The following is a 21637-nucleotide window of genomic DNA, read 5'->3' as shown; positions in this document are numbered from 1 at the left end:
TACGTAAGAAGTTTTATACCAAACCATCCAGCTGACTCCAAAGAGCGCAATGTGAAAGCTGTTGCCATCGTGCTCTTCTGTGGAAAGTGAGCAACAAGTGGCCAAAGAGCCAAAAGAGCACACTCACTATGTTTACCAATGGGCATGTTTGTTGTAGGCGCTAACTGCTTCTACATTTGAATTTTTTTTTTAGGATCCAAGCGCCGCAATGGCTCAATTAAGGTGTCCAAAAAAGACTTACGGCGTGTCACATTAAAAGATATAAGAGGAATTTGCAGAACATGTTCCCTAAGCTAAGAAACTTAAGAAAGTATTGGGGAGGAATTTAAATTTATGTAGTGGATGTTTTTTTCGTATTTATTATTTTCCTACATTTATTTAACTTACAATTAAAATATTATATTTATTTTTTTTTTGCATTGCCTTAAGGTATAATTACTGAAAATTTCAAGAGTTTAAAGTCTGTGTTTTACGAAAACACTATTTACTTTTTTAATAATATTAAAATAAATTTTACAATAATATTATATTATTGTATTCCATTCACTATCACTTTAACCGCAGAAAATGTAAAAAAAAAAATCCAAAACATTCCCAACACCTTTTCCATATTAACCTATCATTTAACACTTATTTTGACAGTCTGTCGAGTTGCGTCAACTATTTGATAATGAAATTAACAACGCGTTTACGCAATTTAAATAGTTGCATCATTGACAGATTCTACAAACAGTTTTTGAATTGAATTTTCACTACCAACGAAAAAAATGAAAGTTTTCTAAAGTGTTTGTCTAACGAAATGCAGGCTGGCCCAAAGCATTTTATTGTGCTGTTCTTTTATTGACCCTGACAATTAGCAAGCTAATGCTATTTATATGTAGGCCCAGCCCAGCTCTTGGCTAGTTAAGTATGTCTGTATGTGTGTGTTGGGGGCGCAGTCTCCCCAGTCCAGTTAGTCCAAACATAAAAATTTGTAGTGCAAAGATCTTTTTTTTAATATTGTTTGACAATTTCTACGCCTGTCACTTGTGCTGTCAATTGAGGTGACAAAAGGAAAGTTTGCAAAAATAAATTAATAATAATTATATATAGCGGGAATTGATGAAATTGAGTGGACAGCGGAAGAGTGTCCAAATAAATCAAATGCCAAAAAAACGAAAACCAAAAAAATTATTCAACGGCGCTCGCATTTTTATTTTGGATTACGAAATTCAAGAAATTAGCAGGCGAAGCACGTGAAGTACACAACAATATGAGTGCGAGTCCAAGTCTATCAATTTCACTTTCTTTCTGGCCAAGATGCGACGACTGTCAATTAAAAAGGAATAGGGCAAATGCAGACGGTTTGTCAAAGGTAAAACGCTGCTAGCGCCGATAAGGCTGACATCCTCTTATGTCCATGCTCATGTCCAATTATCATGTTAGCCAGAGAGTGAGAGCAGAGAGAGAGCAGCGGGTCTGCAATGGTTGTTGGCCCAGTCCCAATGTCACCATTGCCATCCTGTCAACTGCAATTATCCACATTTTGCAGCAACAAAATACAAAAGCAGCCGCTATTGGCTGTTGTTGTTGTTGCTGCCGGCTGCTGGCTGTGCGGTTGTCGATGCCACATGATTTGTGGCCAAACAATTGGCAGGCAAGTGGCTAAAAGAAAAACCTTTCTGACGTATTTCAATAATCGCATTGGCAATGCGTTAGAAAGCAGTGAAATTTATGTGACTCTTTAATTTGGCTGCAACAAGTTGTAATATATAGCCACGCACTTGATCATGCTTACACAAGGTAAGAATCCAAAAATCAAGTTTAGATAAACAACAAACATACCCTGTAACAACTAACCGATAGATTATATATGCAAACAAAAAAGTTGTATCGTTTTTACGTTAATCACTTCTTTCCTAATGTATAACTTTTATGTTAAACTAATAAATATTTCCAATTAATTATCTAAAAAGTCATCTGTCCTACTCCTCTGTCAAACTCTTTTTTGCTCAAGTGTAGGGTATTAATATAATTTGCGCCATTTCGCTTTTGTCACTGCGACTAATTAATTGGCGCGTTTACCATCAGCTCTTCAAAAGGCACGGCGGCTATGCTTTTTCCGTTTTTAATTAAACGCCGGACTAAGACATCACTTAGCCGACAAGAGGCAACCACAATCAGCCAGCAACAAAGGCCAACATTTAGTCTTGGCCAACTGAATGTCAACTGCCTGCAACTCGCTGACAGGGACAACTCCAACTTGCAACTCGTCAACTAGCCACATTGTTAACAGCGTGGCGTTGGCGGCTCTGACAGCTCTCATATCTATCGCTCAGATCATTTTAGGCTCGTCTCGCCTCGGTTTGTCCCATTACATGCCTGGCTTACTGTCAGTCAGATGGTCTGAATTGTGCGCGTAACAAGAGTCGATAAATATTTATCGAGCTCGATCGAGTCATTAATTTGTTACAGTTGTCAGATGAGTTTTTCTGCGCAATTTTTGCTTCTGGTTTGACCGCACATTAATTTTGCTTTCTATGGGGCGGCGCATGCCAACCGCTGACAAGAAATTTTAATTACCTTTAATTATTGTGGCATAATTAATTATTTAAGACTTTGCTGTTTGGCCTACAAATGCATTTCATACGCCCTGTGGTCAAAAATGCCGCAAGGGAACAAAGACACTCCCTGACACATTGAAAACGAAAGACTTAAGGCACAAACTTGTTTGAATATTGAAATGTATATAAAAATGTAGCATACTTTTGAGCTGCTCAATAAACTGCATCGAAAGTTGAAAATGAAAAAATCTGTTGCATACTTTTAAGCACATGTAAAACAGTTTGGAAAGCATTGGAAACTGCACAAGTTTGAGAAAATCGTAATTCATGGTTAAGTTAGAATATTATTTACTTATTTATTTTATTTATATACAATTTATAACTGAAAATTTAAATAGTTAAATTAGGCATTCTAATATTGTATTATTTATTCAACATGTGCTGTAAGAATTGGGGAAGCCCTTGAATCATTTAAATAAATGGAAATAAATAAATAAAAATAATACTTGTTATACATATTTATTATAAAACTAATCATGTATTTTATTAACGATAATTAACAATTACTCAATTAATAATTATAATACTTGTTTTATTTTTTTCGGATCGAGCTAATCCTTTATTTCATCAACAATAAATAACAATAACTAAATTATCATTAAGCAAACCTCAAAATTTCAGCAATCAATAACAACGCAACTAAAAACTGGCAGCGGTTAGATTCACTTAATAACCCAATTAAATAAATGAGCTACGATTCAACAGACGCACTGATTTCAATTCGATTGATCTCATTCCTAGTGATCTTTCACTTTGTGCAAATATTTTGAATTTTATTGAAATTGAAAGCCGAAATTATGGCAACCATTAGCTCAACAAATTTTTATCGTTTAGCTTAAGCCCGCAGAGGCGTCGCGTCGCTAATGAATCGTTGGCCCGCACAAAAGAAACCGTCAGGCGACGTCCGTCGATTGTTGCCCAAATTGGTAATGTTTTTTATCTTTTGCTGCTGCTCCCCCTTTTGACCTTTTCTATGTATCCAAAGCTACTGTAAAGACCACAACACGATATCCAGTGCCATGACTTTGACTTCTATTTCAATGTTGGCGATAATGTCGATGATTAGACGGCAAAACGTGAAGTCCGCACACGCCCATTGTTGAGCTGGGTCCCAAAGAAATCGCAGCGGTGACACTTGTCAAAAGCCCAATTAATCACATGCTCCAAGACGATTCCCAAAATGGAGGAGAAGACTTTCTTCACACATTCATCAGCAAAACGTAGACAGAGTTGTGAGGAAATGTTGCTAATTATTTTAGTATGTTTTTTTATGCTATGTCTTTATTATAAATAAATAAATTATAAGCAATCGTCTTATGACTATTTACAGCGAATATAATTTAATTAACTTGTAAATCTTATCAAAACTTTCAACTAGTTGATTTGTGTTATGTATGTAATTACGTAAAGCTGCGCCCCCAGAAAAGTCGCTGACTAAAATGTTACTCGGTGGTCGTTAGCCGCAGTTCAAAGCCGCTCAGCGAATCAAGTTTCTCGCCGGGTACTTTGTGGGCAGCAGCGACATGGGATCCGTATTGTTGGGCACCTCTGCGGTTGGCTGATCCTGTAGGTAGGCACTGTAGGGATCGGAGCGACTGGCCCAACCACCAGTTGTCTCATAGTTATAGCCTTGGCTGGCCAACTGTGCTTGGGTCTGAGCATTGCCGTGTATGTGTAAATGAATCTCCTTGCTGGGCGGATGGGGACCAGATGGTGGTCCAGATGCACTGAGGCCAGTTGGTGCCCAAGACTCCTTGGCATGTGTATTCCAGCCGGGATAGCTGAAGCTGGGTGCCGCATGCTCATAGGAACCAAATAGACTTGTCTTCAGCGTCAGGAATTTGCCCAAAATAGCGAGTGCATTCATCACAACCAGCACCTTGAGTAGGAACAGCGACTTCATTCCAATGGCCACCAGGAATGCCACCATGGCCGAGAGAACTCCAAACTTAAAGATGATAGGTATCAAAGCCATCTGCAGGCGACGAATCTTGCCAAACGTACGACCCTCTGCAAAGATAATTAAATAAGCAATGCTTTAAAAAGTGAAAAACTTCACGCTATAATTTCGTCCAAGTTCGTTGCCTCAGTCTTTTGTTATTTTTTTTCGCCACCAAAGAAAATCTACGAAAATTGCTCATTGAATTGGCATCGCTGCCAAATTAAGATTCGCTTTTATTTAACCGCTTACGATAACAATTTTAATAATAATTGCATCAACAAACAGACCTGAACGCTTAGCAATGCGAAAGTCCATAAAAAAAGGCGCAAATAAATAAGCTCATAAATATTTTCTCAGCGTTAACAGATGCGTTGCCAGCTTTTTTTTTATAAATAATAATTTACGCGAGTCTAGAAAAAATGCGGAAAGTGAAATTACAATGAGGTGTTGTTGCCATGAGAAATAAAAAAACAAGACTCGTAGCGAGCGAACTCTCAGCATTCAGTTGAGTTAAAAAATTTGACTGTATACTCAGGAGTTAACACCTCTTAAGCATCTTATGGTAACTTGTTTGTTTATGTTTTCATATCATTTTCTGTTTCTAGCGGAGTCAGGTTTCATTGAAAACGAAAGTGAATCAAGCGACACGATGAGAAAATTAAAATTGATTAGAGTAGACGCTAATCAGTGACAATAGGATTGCGTAAATGCAATCAACGCTTTACTAATTGCTGGCATTGGGAATTTGGAGCAGTTGCAGCTGTTTTTTACTCACCCACGGCAGCTGTTGCTGTTGTTGCTGCGGGTTTTTCATCGTCATCACCGAAAAGACTTTCACTTAGATCGCTGCGCAGCCAACTCCAGAGTGTGCGGACCATGCCCCAAACACTCAGATCTGTGGGATCAACAGCTGGCTTCACTTCGTTCTTGTTTTTTGTAGATGTTGTTGTTGTGGCAGCTACTGCAGCATCCTTATCAGCTGGTTTTTTCTTTTTTACTTCCTCCTCCTCATCATCTTCATCGTCGTCATCATCATCGCTATCAGCATCCTCCTCTTCCTCATCCTCATTTTCGTTGTCGTCTTCGGCTGCCTCGGCTGCTTCTTCTACTGCTGAATCTGTCTCGGCTTTGTCTTCATTGTTACTGGCATTAGCCGGCGGCTTTTCGACCTTTTTGGTGATTTTAGCGCCCAGTGCGCAGCTCAGACAACACAATGCCAGCAGCAAGGCGAGCATTGAGCGTCGCGCACTTGAACTCTTTGTGAGAAACTGAAAGTACAAATGGGTGAAATTGTTGTAAATGTATGAGTGCAAGTTTTTTTTCAGATATGACAACAAAAAGCCGCTTCAGACGCATTTCATCATACGCACGGAAATTGCGTAAACGAAAGACTTAGGCAACGAACCTGCTAACAGTCTCAAGTTTAAAGACCACTACTTCACTTGCTATGGTTATAGCCGTGAGCACTTTTCAGAATGCAGTAAAGAAACCTGCGGCTTCAACGTACTCATAAAACATTTTATGACCCATATTTAGCTTGCAACAATTTCCATTTTGACGCCTCTTACAATATGAACCGCAAGTCTGTCGTCTTTTATGTAATTCTCAGCTCTTGCCGCAAAGTCAACTAGTTCGACCAGCAAAAACAACAACAAAAATCAAAGTGTCAACATAGCCAAAGTTATGAAGTTTTTGATATTTGCTTTTAGTTGTTTGTGTAGTTTTGCTCTTTAAGTTGTGGGCAGCAATTTAGATGTAAATATTTGCACTATGTAAATGAGGCACAGAAACCCGACATATAAATCATCAAATATTTCGCGATATTAATTACAAAAGACGGATATTACGAAAAGCTGTGGCAAGCTCTTGCAAAAAGTGAAATTATAATAGATAAAACATGTGAGAATTTTGATGGGAATGAGAAAATAAACAGAGATATTATCGCGAAGTTGTCCTACTTATTTTATTTATGAGCTATAAAATATTTAATACCTATATTTATATATTTATTTAACATTTAATATGGTCATTGCCTTCAATTTCTCAGCCCAAGTTTAATTAATATCACAACCAGAAGCTCTTAAGCCCCCACAATTATCTTTTAATTACTCAAACTAAGTATTCCCATAATTTTTCCCCACAGAACTCAGCTCAAAACTGAAAGTCATCATTAAGACGCTTTCCATTTTCAATTTTCAGAACCTATTAAAAAACAAAAGAAGCCTCTGCACATGCTTACACAAAACTATTTGTGTTTTCTAATTGTGTTGGCCCCAAAACTAAAAAAATTTCCCTGGAGCGTGGCCAAGTGATATCTCAATTTAACGATTGCCAAAACAAAACAAAAGTTCTGAACGAATCGTGTAAATTATGTAGAACTAACGGTTGGCATCATTTCATGTAAACAAAAGGTCTTTACGGCCAGCTCAGTTTCAGAAGATTAATCAAAGCTGTATTCTGAGACAATTTAATTAGCGAACCTCTAGAAAAGAATTCGCATGTCAAGTGGAATCCGTTGGCTTGACATAATTTGTCACTGCTTTTGTATTATCTAATCCAAATTTATTTAAATATTTCATTTTTTGGCATTGTGTGAAAATGTTTATTAATTTGGCTGTCAAAGCTATTGTTATTATTGTTTGAACTTTTTGCCTAATTTGTGCCGAATTTATTGTTTGTTATTCTCTTTTCTTTCGTGTTGTTGTAACTGTAAATGGAAATCTGCAGTTTGGCCTTGATTAAATATAATACGAAATTATTGGCTTTTCAATATTTAAATAACTGCAACTGCAGTCAAAGCAAAACGAAATTAAAACAAAAGCAGAAGAAAATAGGGAAAAAGAAAGGCTTTTACGATGATGCAACAAATCGAAGAAATTCGAAATTAATCTGCGTTTTATTTGAATATAAACACAAGTGATAATAAACATTATAAAATAGGCGAACATTTGATCGAGAAATTAACATATTTTCCGTTTGAACTGACTGATTGATACAGCCGGCAGTTTTTCCAGCTCAGTTTCACTTTGACTCTGTTTCCAACTGCATCCAAATTAATGACATCAGCATAATTTAATTTACATCTTTAACTTTTTATGCTGTCATTCGATGTAACAAAATTTAAATATATATACTTTGGGTGAAATCTTAGTCTTGTATATATTTTATTTTTATTTTCTTTTCGTATAAATATTTAAAGAGGTTCACAAAATTTCGCCAGCCACATTTCAACGAATTGGTGTTAAATACTTTTGCGACAAATTTACTTTTGGGTTGGGTTAACATTTATTTAAATTTTTAGCACTTGCCGTGAGTCGCTGATGAGTCAAATTACTTTTAAAATGGAAAGTGTTAAAGACAAACCTTTGCTGTTATCGCAGTATTTACTTGTATTCTAGTTAAAATCGACAGCAATTTGTCTGACTTTTAATTGTCTTGAATTATTATGCACAATAATTGTTTACAATTTGTGTGAATCATTGTAGAACTGAACTTCTGTGATATAAACAAATTAAAGCTAATAATCTGATGATTATAGCAATTAAATTCATTAAACTTTTTGTGGAGCAAATATTGTAAGTATTGTGTACTTAAATAAACAAGGTTCAACAGAAAAAAGTTTATGGAAAATATTCAACATATTCTCAATAAATTTCACATTCCTTCCATTATTTTTACGTATTTTATTTCATTCAAAAATATTTGTGTAGGCAGCCTAATCAAATTTAGGAGCTGCAGTTAAATTTATGGGTTTTTACAGCGACACCACGCCTACAAAACGAACATAAAAATCTAAACAAGCCTTCCTACCTTTTGACCATAATAAAAGACACTTTTAAGTTATTGTGTAAGTGCTCGTAAAACTATAACCATAATCATAAAACTAATAAAAATTTTGAATGCAATTAGGGCACGTGTTGTATACAACACAAACGGACGACAGATAAATGTAATTACGATCTACAAGTGAGCATTATCTAATGGCAGTTAAAGTCACAGTTCATGACACAAAATTGGAATGGACAAACAAATGGAAAATACATTAAAAGAGCGCTAATAATAGAGTACTCAAAAGAGCTGTAGTTACAATTGAACAAAGAGTTGGTCAAAAGAAAGTTGACTTTTTGGCAAGATGACAAATAACAATATAAACAAGGCCAGAATTGTCTACACAACAAAGCCAATTGTCAAATGTGTTGGCCCTGTTATCAATGCGACTCCTTAGAGTTAACAATGAATTGAGGTAAGTCGGTCGCAAAGTGCGTGCCAGGTATTATAATGATTTAAGTGATATATGATTTCGATACGAGTTAATTGTATTGTTGCTTTGACTTACCAGCATAATTATAGCTTTAATTTAGCAGCTGCAGTTGATTTTGTTTTGATTTCTTCTATGTTTTCACTTGATTATTTGCTGTTGTTGTTGTTTCGTATCCTTAATTATTTCATTGAACTTTTGCTGTAATTTAAACTAAGCAACAATGTCTTGAAATGCTCGAACGACTTTCACGCAACCACCGAAAACAACAATAACAACAACAACAATCAATCTCCAGCACACACGCAAATTGGCCGTTTGCCTTGTTTGCCTGTTGCCAAATAAAGAGCAGTAACTAAGGAGCCTCAATATCGAGAGAAGAGATCCAAATCGTATACTTGACGCGACTGCTGCGCTTGAGATGTGCCCGTTGACTGTCTGTTGGCTGCGGTCTTGGCCAACTGGTAAGGTCTAAACAGTTTGGTCTTGGAACGAGCGCGAATCTTGCTCTCGGTCGGACCAGTCTTTTTTGACCAGAGCTTCTTCATTAACGTGTTTGCTTTTCGCTGGCGACGACGACTCTCACACAACCAACGCTCTCTCAGTTACAATTTCGTTTTCAACACTTTCTTCACAATTTTCCCCTAAACGGCAGCCGACAATCTTCAACGCCGGAGACACAGACCCGCACCAAAAAGTGCCGACTCGATGCCCGATCCCCATCTCTTTTTCGGTTCCATTGTTGACTTTATTACGAATAGTCGTGCAATGGGCCAGAGCACAAAAAATGTTTCAGCGAACGTGACAAACTTGCTGCTGACGTCACACAGCCCCATGCCTGACCCAAAGCCCAGACAAACCCAACCCAAAGCCAAAGCCCCAACCCAACCCAAACCCAACTTATCTAAAGCCAAACTGCTTGAACTAAGCCACTTGCATTAACTGCTTGTTTGAACAGTTGTTGCTCTCATGTCTCAAGTATTTACATTGCAACAAGTTGCACCTGCAGTATAGGGTATTATGAATTTATACTTATACTCTTTTGACACTAGAACTTGTAAATGTAACATAAAATTAGTCTGAAAAAAATAAAAAAATATTCACTGAAATTTCTTATGCTGTCGAGCTTTCCTAAGCTGCCATTTAAAGCAGGGATAGAAACTATTATATTTCTTAAAATAAACACAATAATAAATTTAAGAAGATATTAATAACATTAAAATTTTTGAATTAAGAACATTTAAAATTAATTTGTAATTTTTGACTTAAAGAATTGGTTCATAATTTTATATCAATTTTTCTTTACAAAACTCATTCATAATTATTTTATTATTCATTTATTTTTAATATTTTATTATTATTATTATTTCTTAATCTAAAATAAAAAGTTAAATAAAAACAATGGAATATACATTTTTGTATAAAAATCATTCATTATTTTCAATTTTTTTAAATTATAAAATATATTTTATTTCTTAATATAAAATAAAATTTAAAAAAATAATATTTAAATTAATAAATTTAATTTTAATAAATTTAATTTTTGAATATAAATTATTTAATAACACTTATTTTCAATGTTATAAATAAGAAAATATATTTTATTTCTTAATCTCAAATAAAAAAATACACGAAAACATTTTAAAATCAATTTTTTTATAAAATTCATTCAATAACTCTTATTTGAAATTAATTTAAATTCTAGAGAATTTACTCTAGCAAAGTTTGACTGCATTAAAATGTAAGCTAGTGAGAGCATTCGCAGTTCGTCTTGGCTCATTTGCATTTCTTGTTTTATGTCTATATAATCCAATCATTTTTGCCGGCTGCCTTTTACCCGCGCTTTTGTGATTGTTTTTGACCCATTTCCAGCTTGAGCAGACTCGCACTCTCTCTCTTCAACCAGTCTCCCTCTCTCACTCTCTTTCTACCAATCTCTCTCTTGTTTTGTCTGTAAGCTGTCCATTCACCAAGTTCCCTACAGCAGCTGCTTTGCATAATAAAAGAGTGCGTATTGTGGCATTATATGTCATACTGATAAGCATATTTATAGAACATTTGATATGATGCAAAGATTTTTGATCTGTCTGCCATCAATCCGCATTGATCGGCATGCATAACAGCTTACAGTTATGCTTAGCAGTTCAACAACATGGGCGTAGCTCAAATACCTTTCCATTCATGGCTGCCAAATGTGGGTCATAAGTCAACCAACTGATAATGATGTTAATGATGTGAGTTCGAGTTCATTATGAAGTGCAGCAGTACAAAGTTTCAAGTTCATTACTCTATGTAAAGCCCAAACATTTGCCATTACATAATGACACAGAAGTTGGTAACTCGCAGCCAGGTGTGAAATCCGTTAAGCACATTGTATTATGTGGTAATCGCAGCGCACTTTTAGGCCTAATTGTTAAACAACAACAAGAAGCGTCTGCGTCTTGAATTTGGAAGGTTCTACGGCGGCATTTTTTTGTTTATTTTTCGAATGCTCGAAATGTGTCAAAGGTGTCATAAATGCTTATGGGTTCTACGAGTATTCTCATAACGGTTTCCACGCCTATGACAAGAGCTATCAAAATGACATCATTATGGATTATATCATTTGCATTTTTATGTTTATGTTGTACTCGGTAACTGTAACCCAAACAAAAGTTTCCACTCAAATTTCTTAGCAATACTTATAACGTTTTATTGAAACAACATTGAAACGAACAAAGATATAAAATACGTAGTCAGCTTTATCAACTATTTTTTACCCCAATTATTTTGATAGGCATTCGTATAATAACTCTGCCAATTGGGTGTGCTCAAGGAAGCATAAGGATTATTGCTATTGTTATTGTAATAGGAAGGATACAGATACTGTCCGATGACATAGGGCCAAATGCGTATCTTAGGATCGTTGTAGTAATAAGGAGTAGCCGTAGGTATACCAATGTAGGGATATGGCGTGGTATAGTAGTAATTATTGTTCAAGCTGGAAAACGTAGGACTGGGCGTGTTGTAAGGATTATATGGCGTATAGTACTGGGCAGCAGCGAGCTATATTAAAGATAAATTATTAAGGAAATTTAAGAGGATTTTAATAGACTCACCGCAGATAAGGAAACCAACAGCAGCACACAATAGAATTTCTGATACTTCATCATGTAATAATCCAATTGCTTGTAGATAGTTCTAGCTTTAATTTTACACTAACTGTATAACATCCATTCGTATTCCATTTTATAAACTGTTGAGTCAGGAAGTTGCAATTTCACGCACTAACTCACCTACTTTTTTTGAGCAATTTTCCTATGTAAGTTTTTTCGATACCCTTTTTCGTTTCGTCATTGAACTTGACTCATGGGGGTTATTTACCTAGTCGGTGACTCCCACACAGTGCAAAAAATCTAAAAACAATTCCGACAATTTGCTAATGGGTTTAAAACATTTTGTCACATCAACGGAATTCTCGGAAACAAATTTAGAAGCTGTTGAAATTATTTCATATAAAAGTACACTCCATGGTTTCGATTTATTTTGTTTTTGTTGCTTAAACACAAAGAATATTATTTGTAAATTATATAGTAATCTGACGGCCTTGAATTGTTGTAGTTGTTGTTGATGTTGTTAAAGTTGTTATTAGTTACTGGCCTTCTATTTACATTATTTACACGACTCTCATTCAATACAGTACTCAAAATTAGACTACATACAATTGTACAAAAACGAAACTCAACAAAAATTGTCAACAAATTTCTTAAATTAGTTAACATTTTCATGGAAATTTACTCTCCATTTAGGTTTTTTTCGCTTTTATATCATTCAATTTTTTTTCAGTTATGCGGCATTTAATTTAGTTTGTTTTTGCTCCTCAAAGACAATAAATATTTAGTTAATTGCATTTAGTAGTCATCTTCATCTTCGTCTGGCGGATCTGTGGCGTACGTTAACTCATTCAGATAGAACCATTTCTAGAAGCATAGAAAAGATATTTATTTATAGCTCATCAAAGAGGTTATATTATTGGTGCTTACCGGTGACTCTGTGCAGTTAAAATTATAATCCCAATCACATATTCTGTATTCCTGATTAAAGCTCGTCTCGTTGGCGCACAAATGTGGTATTCGATTGCCCTCCTCATCGCACATATGAAATATCTGAAATTTTTATAAGAAATTAAAATTCATTGCATACTTTTAGGCTGGCATATAAAAGTTAGCAAGCAGCTCAAAATGACAGTTGGCAAATTGAACTGCTTACTTTCACTTATAAATGCACTGCTTACCTGGCAATTGTACTCCATATCCGCATAAAATCCCACGGAACGCCGCTTGCAATCGAAGGAAAATGTTATATTATCTAAATTCGTCCATTCCTTCGTCTTGTGATTTTGAAATACTGGACTGGCTGGCTCCTGTGCCGTTATCGCCACCAGCAAAAGGTGAGCTGCAATAAATTAAATATTAGCAATAGTAGAATATAGGAAATGACCATCAATTGAGCTACTTGAACTCTTTGGTTACAGTTGAAGTTTAAATTTTGAAATTCTTGTCGATGCTCTACATTCGAGTTTTGGTTGCCAACTTTTGGTTTATATATTTTGTTTTTATGTGGCTCACGCCTGTCGTCGATATTCGGCCTCAAAGCAAATCGTCTAATCGACGCACTTGGCATTTAATTTATGTGTCGTCTTGTCTCGTTTCGATTCGTCTTGTCGCGTCTTGTTATTGGTGCCACAACTTACCTAGTAAAACGCCGGAAAGCCATAAAATTCTATAACTGTAAACCATTTTTGTAGAGCTGCACATTTTGGCCTCTGTTTTGGTTACTACGCTTCGTCGTGTGTGTGTGTGTGTGTGTGTCTTCTGTGACTGCTCGCTCTCTTGTTGTCCAAACCAAACTGCACTGCGTCTTGTTTTCTCTCTCTCTCTCTCTCTCTATCACGCACTCTCTCACTCTAGCTTGGTGTGCTACGCGTCCATTTAGCTGGCACTTTTCAATTAGGAAGCGTGACTTTGTTTATGGCAGCAGGCACATGGCTAAAAGAAGAGAGCAAAAAAAATAGACGTTAACATTAAATTGTTGTGGCAAGACGTCTGTTAATTGGCCACCAATTTTGGTTGGAAATTCATTAACTAATATTACAAAATCATCAGCAACAGCAGCAGCAACAACAGCCTCCATTTGCGCAGAGTCGTCTTTATTTACATAGAGATGGCAAACCCGTTAAGATTTCTTGTTGGCCTGACTCATGCGGCCGGATGCCGTTAATGATGCGTTTTTCCCACTCAATTGTGGACCTCATAATCATCATACGCACCCGCATCCGCAGCAGGATCTATTTCTATGTCTAGACGCCAACTTGACCCACTTTTTGGCCACGAAAAAAAAAACTGTCTATCAATTCTTAGCTATGCGCTGACTAATCGTCATTTAAATTTGAATTTGCATTCATATTTCATAACAAAAACATTTCACATCAATCATCAGACATCAGACATCGACTGCCAAATTAACACATACACACTCGCACACACACACACACACACACACAACAAAAGAGTAGGAAGAAATATGGAATGTCTGAAATGCCATTAAAAGCCAATAAGTCAATGGCAGATCCAATCAGCAATAGAATTTATTTATGCAAACTGCTCGGAATTTATTTCATTCTCTTTTTCTCTTTTATTTTTGGAGTTGGCTTTGTTAATCTTGCGCACAATCGCTGAGAAAAAAGAAAGAAACCATTTTAAAATGACCTTGCTCACGATTGTCGTTTTCGTTGACGTTGTCTTCATTGTTGTTGCTGTTGTTGTTGCTGTTGTTGTCGGTGGCTGACTCCAATTAAAGTGTCAACCAGGTCGAACTGGAACCACGGCCTCTAGACCTGGCCAACCCGATTGAGCGATTAGCGAACCGACGCTGATTGCATTTTATTGTGCGACGCTCTTTCTCTTTGCCAAATCCTTGACATTTTTTTTAAATATTCGTTATTTTTCTTTATTTCTGATATTTATGGCTGCCGCCTGCGTAGACAACTGCAGCGATTAACATGGTCTTAAGTCAGCAGGCAGACAAATAATCGTAAATTTGTTTTAAGGCAACACACGCCTCCCCCGCATTTTCAACTAATAATTTAGCTACAACAGGAACGAGAGACACAGAGACAGAGAGTCAAAGAGTTCCAGAGTCAGAGCCGCATAATGAATGATATGCAGATTTTTCTTTGACTGCCGCTCGTAAAGTGAAGGCAACGTTAAAGGTCATCAGCAGGCCAGGCAGACAGTCAGACAATCAGCCGAAAGGACAGCGGCGGGGCTGAGGAGAAGGGGCGGTCTTAATACCAAAAAAACTCATCTTCACGCTAAGACGAACAAAGAGGCGCCTGGATGATGACACAGCAGCCACTGTTGTTCATCCATTTGGTTTGTTGTCTTTCACCTTTCGGTTGACCATGGCGCCTGCCGCAATTTGTGGCGCCCCTGATCCCCCACCCCCTCCCTTAACCCACACCCGCTTCAAAATTGATGTAGCTATTGTCAGAGATAAAGCTTTTAAGCGTGCGTCGAAATTTCCGCGAAAATAAAATAACGCAGCTTGTAAGAGTTAATAAGTAAAGGGTATTAAAAAGAGTTCAATGAATGTGTAATGCAGTTTGTTGATATAGAAAAAGATTCAATATAAATACAAACACAACTATCACACTGTTTTTTAGAAAAATATAACCGTTTCCATATTTTAAAAATGATATTTCTTAAAAAACACGTTTTGGGATAATTTGTTCTATAACTATGAAAAATATTTCCGATAAATAGACATTCTAACTATCATGACGAGATTAAAACAAAGGCGAAATTTTAAACCGAGGGGAATAAAATAAAATAAATAAAATAAAAAAAAAGTATATAAATATAAATAAAGCATATAAATAAATAAAGAAAGGCTGCAAAAAGTTTGTTAAAGGTTTTGTTCGGCGGTTTGAACCACAGAGCAAGACCCAAGGTATGGGTTCGAACCTTGGATCAATTTCATACAAAAATACTTTGATTGCTATACATTTTATTCGACATTCTAAACTAATCATATTTTTTACTTAAAAAAATCAAAATTTGATAATAATCTAAATTTATTTAAAGATTTAAATACGATTTATTTTCATCCAAAGTCTCAGATGTTAGAAAACCATTAAATTTATGAGATTATTTTTTACTTTAGAAAGCGGTTCGGCTTAGGTTCCGGTTCGCGGGGTCAACAAGTTCAAGGGTTCGGTTCATGGTCTAATACAATATAATAGAAGTATATTAATTCGCCGGCTTATTCTTAGCTCATTGTCGGCTCTTTCTTGTAGTTTCTCGACTTCAATGTGCAGCAGCGTCACTTTTGACATTTTCTGACAAGCGTGAGAAGCGACTAAAGCGACTCCAACTGAATCTTTGGGGTCTCTCGGGGGACCCAGCCATGACGGGGCCAACAATTTGATTAGCGGTTCTCAACTTACATAATCTGCGAGTAAATCCCAAAACAAAACCCAAAGCTGAGCCACACTTTTGGGCATTTGTTTGTTGTAATCATGTTTCTCTGTGGTTTTTGTCTTTATTTGTTGTTTTTGGCATTCCAAGCGCATGCGCGACATTTTTTTTTTTTGGTTATTTTTGATGTTTTTGGAAAGTCTGTTTTGAATTTGTTTGACGATTCGGAAGTTTGTTGGCGTCGATTTGCGAAACATCGCACTAATTTGTTAATTTCGACGCGTAACCGAAGGCGCAATGTTTGATGGCTTTTTCGAGGGCTCTGTAATTTATGCAAATTGCAAATTATTTAATTTGTTGTAACACAACAACAACAACAAGAAATCCCCATAATTTTTGCTTAATTTCAAATTTTTGTATTACGTTTCGTTAAAGAAAATGCAACGCTGAAAGGCGAATTAAATGACAACAACAACAATTGAATGTACAAAAGAAAAATAAGAGGAAAAGCTGAGAAAATTTTTGGTGTGTTGCTGCAGCGGAAGCGTCGCTAATTGGCGGAACTGCTCGCCAACAGCAACAACAACAGCAACAACAACAATAAAAACAATACAGGTAGAAAGAAAGACTGTAGAAGAAGCAGAGAAAAATGTTGAAACGCCAGATGACGACACTTGAGACGACTTATGGCCGCCGCCCCGTTATCGGATACCACACTTACATAAGTGCAAACATGGCTTAATCATCTCACCAAGCTTTAAAGACTCCCAAGCAGCTCAGCAGCAGCTGAATTGATTAGTCCAAGCTGCAGGCTGAGAAGAGGCAGCGATTTGTGGCGCCTCGCCAGGCGCAGCAGTTGACACTTGGACTTTTGCACACATTTTTTCAAGCTATTAAAACACCGCCAACAGCAATAACAACAATACAAACAGCCACGACAACAACAATAACTGCTAAAATTTCATTTAATTGATCAACGGCAAGAAAACTTGTTAGCTGACCAGATTGACCAGACATCAACCCCCCTTCCCCACCCCTTGTTCACCTCTCCATCCCTCGCTGATTGGCCTTGAAAAAACGGTACGCAGAAATGCGCTTAATACGAAAAATCAATATCGAAAAAAAACACACACATTTACACACTTGCAAAAGTTTAAAAAAAAAAGTTGTTCGCTTGGCAAAAAAAAAAACTATATATATAAAGAAAAAACCTGCTCAAAGTCGGACTCGTACTAGGCGACAGATAAAAGTGAATTTTAAAAACGAAACAGCTACACGAAAGCGCGCTAATAAAACATAAATTTCAAATATATATGCGATACATGCCAAAAGTTTAAACAAATAAATATTGCAAATTGAACAAGAAACGCAACAACAACAACAGCAACAAAATATAACAGGAAAAACCACACTGAGACTCTTCACTGATTTTTAAGATTATTTCATAAAGTTGACATATCAGTTAAATACAAAATATATATCGCTTTGGTCTTAGTCTTTAAATGCCACCATTAATAAAAATTAAATGTGCTAATTTTAAGCCAAACAAAATGGTTTAAAATCCATTTGCGATTAATTAAATTGTTTGATCGACACGAAAGCGAAAATAAACAGCAGCTAAAAATGGCTGCAAAAATTATGATTCAAGAGATTTTAATAATAAAGTTACAATGCTTAAAAATAGATAAGAAATTAGAGATATAAATATTTAATGATGTAAATAAAAATACATACATATGATTTTAAAAAAAAATGAATTAAAAAAATATATAAAATGTATAAATCAGTTCTAGTTCTGTGTGATAAAAAATTAATAAGTTTTAGATAATATATTTAACAAAAATTTTAAATAATATCATACACTTTTTTAGTTTACGATGCCAACACTTAAAGCAAATAGTTGAGATAACATTTAATTTCGTTTATATTGTATATAAAATAATTTATAATTTGTCATTAAATAATCATTGATCATTCTGCAGCATGAGCCACCCACAAAATGATCCTCACCTTAAGTTTAACATTTAACACTTCCGCTGATTTTATTATTTTTTTAATTTTTTTGTTTGTTAACAAAAGAAAAGAGCTAAGCAAAAAAAAACCCGCTTTGATTGTTTAACATATGGAGCTTGTCAGCTGCAAAAGGCCGTTGAAAAACTAATAATTAATTAAGATTCCATTAAACGCAAACGCATCAAGCATCAATCGATCCATCGATCCATCGATCGATTGAACGGAACGAACGATCGATGGTCTTAAATGCCAACAGTTCAACGGCTGACAGGCAACAAACAACAAATAACAAACAACTGCAAATCTGTTAACCAAAAATGCCGCTGACCAGCAGCATCTCCAGCTTCTTCAACAATTCGACATTAACATATCAACTGTTTATTTTTTTTTTTTTTGTTAATCGAATATTCGTTACAAGGGCGCACAGAAGTTCAGTTATCTCTGGGCAGACACTTAACTAAATCAGCAGACTTTAAAGTATATATATTTTTAGTTTTGATTACCATTACCTTGCACAATTTGCTATGGTAACAGGCCATTAAAGCTGCTTTGATTGATCGCCTTGATCCATGTCTACGGCAAAAAGACGTTCCTCTTCCAAATCAAAAATCAAAAGTCAAACTCATGTGTTTTGTGGCTGCAAATTTGGCCAACGGCTACCAAATTGACCAAGTGCTACTGAAGTGTCGATTAGGCTGCCCGAACACCAATTGATGATCATCAAGATGATCGCATTTTGAGGATTTTTGGCTTTGGCCATACTATAAAGTGTTTTAATAATTTGATTTACTGTAAAATTTAAATTAATTAATTAATTTCATATAAACGATTGCGTGCATTTTTTAACCGGTTTCTTTTTTATCCCTCTAAGTGTGTGTGTGTGTGTGTGTGTGTTTAGCAAATGCTATCCGAGTTCCAGGCTCGCCACGTGGCGTATACGTGATGTGCCGGCTGTGCTGGCCAAATGGCTGAGCACGTTGCAATCAGCGAGCAAAACGCTTTTCGCACAATTAAGCAGCAGCAACAGCATTAACTAACTGCTTTGTAATGTGGCAGCAATAAATTTTATGTAAATCGTTTTTGCTTAAAGCAATTTTTGCTTTTGTTGTTGTTATTGCGGCCAAAGAAGAAAACGGTGCAGAGTTAAACAATGCAAATGAATTACATACCACATTGTAAAAAGCGCAACGCCAACGGGCCAAATGATGTGCAAGCAATCGCAACCGCAGTTACACACCAGCACACACACATACACACTCTCACACACACACACACACACACACACACACTTGTTGCTGCTGCTGCTGCTGCTGAGAGTCGAAAGATTTTCCAAGAATGCGCTGCCAGCTTCAGTTGGTTGCAGCGGGTGGGCTTCATGCCGCCAGTCAAGTGTCTTTTCACACAAACACAACACACACACTTACTCTCAAAAAAAAAAAAAAAAAAATTGCTAAGCTGCAGTAAAAACAACGACAACAAGTTGTCTTTTTTTTTCGAAGTTATCGATTGCTTGGGCAAACTTATTTTAATCTCCGCACTAACTTGCGTTTTTTTTATAAAAAAAATCTGGCAATAATTTATTATAAATTAATAAACTTAAAGTGCTTCTCAGAACAACATATTTATGAAACAAGCAATCTCTTAATCAATCTACAGCGAGTTCTTTTTATTGAAGTTATCGATTGCATGGACAAACTAGCTTTAATCTCCACGCTAAGTTGTGGTTTTCTTTAGAAAAAAAATCTAGCAATTATATATTTTAGATTCATTAACTTAAAGTTCTGCCCACAACAACATATTTAAAAAATTAAAATTCACTCTACAATCTCTTTATTGATCTACAGCGAGTTCTTTTTATCAAATTTATCGATTGCATGGGTAAACTTACTTTAATCTCCGCTCTTAGTTGTGGTTTTCTTATACAAAAAATCTAGCAATAATTTATTATAAATTTATACTTAAGTTCTTCCCAGAACAACATATTTTTAAGAAAAAAAATCCCCTCTGCAATCTTTTAACTGATCTACAGCGAGTTATGCTTAAATATGTCGTTCCTCAGCTTAAACTTCTCTCTCTTTCTCTCGCACTCCCTCTCTCTCTCTCTCTCTCTCTCTCTCTAACTATCTGTTGTGAGAATGGCAAAGTTTAAACAATGTGCATTGGTAATTGCGCTTGACCAGCAGCAACAGTTGCTCAGTTTGTTTAGACTCCAACGACAATTGGTCAACAAATTAAGGCCAATGCTTTCGCTGGCCTTTTTTTAATATATCGAAATTGGCAGCAAATGCTTTTGGCCTCGACAGCTGCCATTTGTGATTAGGCATTGAATATGTTAATGGCACACGCTGGCGATAACGATACATCATTATGCGTAAACAACAGCAGCAACAACAACAGCAATAACAATTGCATAACGTGCAAGAAATACCATGAAATGTGGAGCACATGCAACAGTGAAACAGAGGATACTTTATTTATTACCTACCTTATTGTTGGCTCCAAGAAAAGTCGTTAATGTTGCTGCTATCCACACAGAGTTGAGTTTGAAATCTGCCAAGCACTTGACGCATTTGCATGTGCTTCGTATAAGATGATATATTTAACACAATTTTGATGATGATTTATATAATGAGCATTTGGTTTTTTGCACTGGAAAAACTATTTCTTATGCGGTGGTTGCTGCTGTTGCTGCTGTTTCATCGACAATTGTTGTTGGCGTTATTTCGTTATTTCGCCACCAACAACATTTTTTTTTTATATATATTTATTTCTTCGTTTTTTTTTTTATATAAATATTGCTCTTTCTTCACACGCACACACAGACACACAGAGATAAATTGAGAGCGCGTTCGCGAGACTCGCGTATCCGTCAGATACAAAAAGGCGCAAGACAAAGACAAAGCAACAACCGTTCGCTATCGCGCACGTCGAACGAATAAAACGGCAAACGAAGCCAAACCAAAGAAAACACTTGACGGCAAATTTTAACTTTAACTTTGGCTGCAAACACAAAACGCAAAAGCAAAAAACACACACACAAAAGCAGTAAACAGAAACAAAGGCAAAAGGCAAAAAGCAAAGACAAAATAGTTAACAATTTGGTATTTTACTTTATTTTATGTGCTTGCTTTACTTTATTTAGTGTTGTTGTTGTTGTTGTGTTTTTGTTTGGCTGTAACGAACTTTTGGCCAACTGCATTTGGCTCTTGGACGATCGCGTTGTGTTGATGATGAAAACGTTTGCAAAGTCAGCGCTCAACTGGTTCGGAATCCGTCGCTTAAATTGGTTTTATACGCAACACACTCAACACTCCACAGTCCACACTCAACACTCCACTCTTAACACTCCACACTCAAGACGGAG

General features: G+C 36.0%; 3 protein-coding genes across 3 annotated transcripts; all 3 read right to left on the bottom strand.

The window, feature by feature from the left end:
- Positions 1–3862: 3862 nt before the first annotated feature.
- LOC117788054 lies at positions 3863–9133 on the bottom strand. Its single transcript, XM_034626708.1, has 3 exons — positions 8882–9133; positions 5321–5813; positions 3863–4613 (listed from the first exon to the last, which is right to left on the bottom strand). Exons 1-3 carry the CDS (start codon positions 8885–8887, stop codon positions 4081–4083), a joined length of 1032 nt encoding a protein of 343 aa, XP_034482599.1. The 5' UTR covers positions 8888–9133; the 3' UTR covers positions 3863–4080.
- A 2337-nt stretch (positions 9134–11470) lies between these two features.
- LOC117788233 lies at positions 11471–11982 on the bottom strand. The gene is made up of 2 exons (XM_034626931.1): positions 11902–11982; positions 11471–11848 (listed from the first exon to the last, which is right to left on the bottom strand). Exons 1-2 carry the CDS (start codon positions 11953–11955, stop codon positions 11552–11554), a joined length of 351 nt encoding a protein of 116 aa, XP_034482822.1. The 5' UTR covers positions 11956–11982; the 3' UTR covers positions 11471–11551.
- Positions 11983–12384: 402 nt separating this feature from the next.
- Positions 12385–21247, bottom strand: LOC117787682. Its single transcript, XM_034626268.1, has 5 exons — positions 20759–21247; positions 13536–13830; positions 13077–13237; positions 12826–12948; positions 12385–12762 (listed from the first exon to the last, which is right to left on the bottom strand). Exons 2-5 carry the CDS (start codon positions 13597–13599, stop codon positions 12694–12696), a joined length of 417 nt encoding a protein of 138 aa, XP_034482159.1. The 5' UTR covers positions 13600–13830; positions 20759–21247; the 3' UTR covers positions 12385–12693.
- Positions 21248–21637: the final 390 nt, after the last annotated feature.

The sequence above is a fragment of the Drosophila innubila genome (genome assembly GCF_004354385.1).
Source record: "Drosophila innubila isolate TH190305 chromosome 3L unlocalized genomic scaffold, UK_Dinn_1.0 0_D_3L, whole genome shotgun sequence".
Classification (NCBI taxonomy): domain Eukaryota; kingdom Metazoa; phylum Arthropoda; class Insecta; order Diptera; family Drosophilidae; genus Drosophila; species Drosophila innubila.
The sequence above is the reverse complement of the archived record's forward strand: the minus strand, read 5'-3'. Positions and strand labels throughout refer to the sequence as shown.